At 36.2% G+C, this 4,672-nt stretch overlaps 2 protein-coding genes across 2 annotated transcripts in view; one reads left to right on the top strand and one right to left on the bottom strand.

The window, feature by feature from the left end:
- Positions 1 to 934, bottom strand: part of LOC109544316 (nucleosome assembly protein 1-like 1-A) — a gene marked incomplete in the record, with an annotated part of 3,879 nt that extends 2,945 nt beyond the window's left edge. Inside the window, 2 exon segments of the mRNA XM_048661530.1 lie at positions 1 to 467; positions 734 to 934. Coding sequence (XP_048517487.1) covers positions 1 to 449 — 449 coding nt within the window.
- A 1,591-nt stretch (positions 935 to 2,525) lies between these two features.
- LOC109544296 overlaps positions 2,526 to 4,672 on the top strand; it is a gene marked incomplete in the record, with an annotated part of 2,796 nt that continues 649 nt past the window's right edge. Inside the window, 2 exon segments of the mRNA XM_048661527.1 lie at positions 2,526 to 2,908; positions 3,418 to 4,672. Of these exon segments, the coding sequence (XP_048517484.1) occupies positions 2,682 to 2,908; positions 3,418 to 4,672 (1,482 nt within the window).

Raw genomic sequence — 4,672 nt, 5'->3', positions numbered from 1 at the left:
TCAGACTTCTCTTCTTCTGTGCCATTCACTTCCTCCAACTTGGCCTTTTCCTTCAAGGAGGTAGACAGACCCTCATCCTCATCATCAGAGTGCCACTCACACTCATTATCAGCTGGTTCATACTCGCCATTAACGATGGTGTTTCTCTTCTCGTATAAAGGAACATATAACCGATGGTATTTGCATTCAAGATCATGAACTTCTTTGAAGAAAAGCGCTTCAATATTGGTGGTTTCTAATTGAAGTTTCTTTAGAGCGTTGACTCGCCGTTTAACAGCAGGTGGCAATGGAGCTTTTGGTTCGGCGTCTTGGTGTGATTTTAACGCATCAATGACGTTATTGGGCAGAGAGTTGGCTATTTTAGAGCCCTCTTCGGTGATGTCTTCCTCATACTCGACGGATTCCAAGTCATCGGGGCAGTCGCCAACTTGGTCGTGATCAGTAGTCATTTTCAGATGAGGTTTTCTCTGGAATTCGAGAAAGAAATAAATGAAAGGAATTCGGAAAACTCCGATTGAAAGATGGGACTAGGCAGAACAAAGAAATGGTTTTGACGACCACACGTGCCAGGCGAAACGAACTTGAAATGTGCCAAGCCGACAATGAAACCACTGCGCAAAAAAAAACGTGGTTTAAAACAATTTTGTAAAATAAAGCCGACTTGTTTTCGAGCAAGACTGCGGATTACCATGGCCTAGGGGTAAAAGGTAAGCAATTTTGGGCAGATTCTTACCTTTTGATATTCTTTCTAACGACCAATGAATCTGGACTGGCAGCTTGGCCTCCTATCTACACGACAGAAAAATTAAAAAGACAGCGGAAATGAAGATGGAGGATGATGCTGTCGCTTGTGATTCTCGCATGGAAAACGTGCAGATTCGAATTTCTTCTTTCAGGCTTGCCGGGCAACTACTACAAGGCAACACTGCAAACATAACTTGTAAAAATGAAAAAATGTTAAATACATGAAATAAATAAATGAGCTTCATCTAATTAATTCGGTAGAAAATGTAGGTTGATTTTGCTCTAATTTGGTTTAATTGGTTTTTAAATTACACGTGTTATGGTGACAGAGATTAATAGACGAATAAGTGGACTGATAACATAAGTACGGATTAGTCAACTAATCTCCCATGATTATATTCAAGTTTTATTTTATAAAATTCTATTTAATTTTTCTTTTGTTTTTGTTCAAATTTTTAAGTTTTTCAAATTTGAAAACTTGATTTTAATATCATCTACTAATTTTTAATTTTATCAGCAAACTTCCAATTTGACTGATCTTTAATTTGCGTACTTCTAATTGTTTTTAACAGTTAAGCCATGCTTACATTACAATTTTTCTGGGTAAAATAATTCGAAATATTTACCCACCCATTGACAACACTGCCGTAAACGGTTTTACGCATTTAATTTTTGAAATAACGGTCAATGGGACATCGTTAGTTTTACAAATGGACAATACTTTTGACTTTTTTATTTTGTATTACTATAGGAAATACAGGATGACCCAAACTTTAAGTATTAAAAAAGCAGTTGGTATTAAAATTGCCAAAAAACTTTAGTTGGGATTTTTTTTTAATGGACGCGACTGGAGTAATTAACTCGGTGCTGAAAAAAATATCGATTAGTCACCTTTAAAAAGATATGATTCACTATTTATAGTTTATTTTTTACGTTTTCAGTTATGCTTGGATCGCAAAATGCAATTTTTCACACTTTTGAGAAACAGTCGTTTTTTCAGCAGAAAACGCTGATTTTTTTAAGTATTTCTACCAGTCGCATAGAAGTTATATAATTGTAATTGTATTTCATTCAACCCCAAAATCCATACTATGAAGTGCAGTGTGAAACTGACGCTCAAAAAATAACTAAAATTATTGAGACAATAAATTAAATTAAGATCGGTAATCGGTATAACTAGATAATTTATTTTAGATTATAATTTTAATTTTCTTTCGTTATATTTTCTATTGCTGGCGTTGTAATAGTTTCGAAGCTTCTTTTATTAATTTTGCGACAACTCTTATTATTTCTCACTCTTATTAACAAGTTATTTACTTACTTTCTTAGAAAAACATTTCAAACTTTGCACCCGCTCAATGGCAACATTGCCCGGAAACGGTTTTTGAAATTAATAATTAAAAAAAAATATGTTTTTACGCTTCTAACGTTGCTTTTTCTAAAGTCATCAAAACTTTTTATTTAAAATCTTAGACTAATTTTTTATTGAGTATACGTAGTGGAAATTTAGAATAATTCGAATCTTTTTTATCAAAAGTTTCCTTCAGTAAACATCCCCATTGATACTAACTGATCAAACTGCACCTAAACACTGTTTGCTACAGTAGAAAATATGTTCTACATTTCACATATCACCCATTTTTTTATGATCTGTGATATGCACAGCTCACAAAGTTTTCTTCTCCTTCTCTGGTCAATGGCTTTGCTGGGGGCAGTTGCCAGCAGAGACAAGGGAGAACTATTTGTCTGTGGTTGCCAGCTCACTTGATAACAAAGTATGTGATGATATGTTTTGAGGTTACGTTTGTTAAATGTTGTCAATCAGTTTGTGTTAATTCGGCTCTGTGATTCGGCTTTAGCGTTTAAGTAATTATTATAAAATAGGATAGAAAACGTATGTTATACACTGGAACTATCCTGGTTAATTTCTAAGAAGCATGGGGCATAAAGGATTTCGAATAATCGTCGATTTAAGCGCCTTCTACAAAGACCATAGAAATGTGGCAAGAATTTTTATAGAAACTAAGAAAATGAGCAAGATTCAGGATGTAAAAGAGCACATTGCATCGCTATTTCATATAACAGACTTTTTCTTAGTGGCAACTGGTCATTTTCTACCGGATTCAGAGAATATTAGTGTGTTGAATAATGAAGAACTGGTGGTGTAAGTATCCAATAGTATTTAAAAATGTTAATATTTTCTTAGTTTGTTCTATGGGAAAATAAATGTATAGATGCTGCGATAATTTTGTCTATCAGCGACTTAAATATGCCATTTCGCTTGTAAAAATGATGGAGAAATCTATTTTCCGGCTTGAAACTGTTTTACAAGTACGTGGGTATAGAAAAGTTACTCCTAACTCATGAAAAGAGTGTATAAGTGGGAGACAAACTAACATCCAATTAGAGTTTCAAAAAACGTCCACTTTGACATCTTCCGAATAAAAAGTTCTTTAGAAAACGTGAAAAAAACAATTATCACCCTGTAGCTACGAAGCGAAGCAGAATCGGGCTTACGCTGATTAAACAAACTATAAGAAAACCCTAAAGAGAGTCATTAGCAATATGTGACTACCTACCTATATTATTCACATCCAATTCACAAAATAAACCTCAATTAAAATTTGTATTGTTTTGCTTATTTAGATCTATCAACGAAGTTTTGTTTTCTAGGGTTACTCCTAATAATGCTGACCTAGCCAGGGGTCCTCCTCAAAAGTCAGAAGTTGCAATTGAAACTTCTGGACCTAAAAAAAAGAAACGAAAAGGGTTCATGGAACCGATTCCAGAGGAAGTCCCTGCAAAATTGAAAAAACGCCATAAATCCAAAAAATCGATCACATATAATGTGGAAGATTCAGATGAAACCCCGCAAGAAACTGAGACACCAACGCCCTCAGTAGCGCCAAGCACTGTTATTAGTTCCTATCGAATGCCGTGTCTGGATACAGCCGTTCGGCTTTCTCGCCGGGCGGATTCTCCAATCGTAGTCACCAAATATGCCCCACCTGCAATGATAACAAGCAAATATTTGGCGGAAAAGAAAATAAATATTGTTAAAATTGATCTAATTAAGAACGATTCTGAGGCTCAGAGCATCAGCAAGGAAGAATGCGAGCTGAAAAGTAATGAGATAATTCCAAAAGAGTTAGTCAAGCACGATTCCAGTGGGAATGTTTCTTTGCTCGAGAAGAACTTTGTCCCTAGAACTGAAGCTTCAAATTACACAAAAATATTCTTGGATCAGAAGGATGCCAATTCACCAATCCTTGTTAATCAAAGCAGTGATCGTCCACAAATTGCACCTCAGAGCCTCCTAGATTTGCCCGAGAATCTTCTCGATATGACTCCGTCTTCAAATAATTTGGCTGATATCACTGTTGATATCTTAGAGAACGTTAGTAGTACCGCTGTAGTTGTTCAACCGTTAGAAGTGCCTCCAGCATCAACTACGAATACTCAGGCAGACCCAAAAAATGCATTGAGTGGCGAACTTATTGGACCAATCCTCTCTACCAGTACCATCACTGAAGATATTGAGGATCCGATGAAAGTTGCATTGGAACCAACGACTAACAGCCAAGCATCCGACCTTGTAGCAAAAAAGAAATTTAGCTTTGGGCTGATGGGGCCTTTATTAGAGCAACTAAGGGATGGTGTTGGGGAATCGGCAGATACGACCAGTACGTTACAGCTGCTGGGCAAAAGAAAACGCATTCGGAAACATCGAAAACGGTCCAAAACAGCTAACATTTTGGAAAAAGTACCCGCTGTCTTGCCCTCTTATTCTACACCACAATCCTCGTTTTCCTCTACTACTGGTCCCAGTCTACATCTGAAGTTCGAATCAGATGAAGAAAACGCTGCAGAACCAGAGAACAAAAAGGATAATGTAGAAACTTCATCGCTGTTAACTGCTAAGGGAAAA

The sequence above is a fragment of the Dendroctonus ponderosae genome, unplaced genomic scaffold (genome assembly GCF_020466585.1).
Source record: "Dendroctonus ponderosae isolate FM_Combo_2020 unplaced genomic scaffold, Dpon_F_20191213v2 Dpon_F_20191213_1, whole genome shotgun sequence".
Taxonomy (NCBI): domain Eukaryota; kingdom Metazoa; phylum Arthropoda; class Insecta; order Coleoptera; family Curculionidae; genus Dendroctonus; species Dendroctonus ponderosae.
The sequence above is the reverse complement of the archived record's forward strand: the minus strand, read 5'-3'. Positions and strand labels throughout refer to the sequence as shown.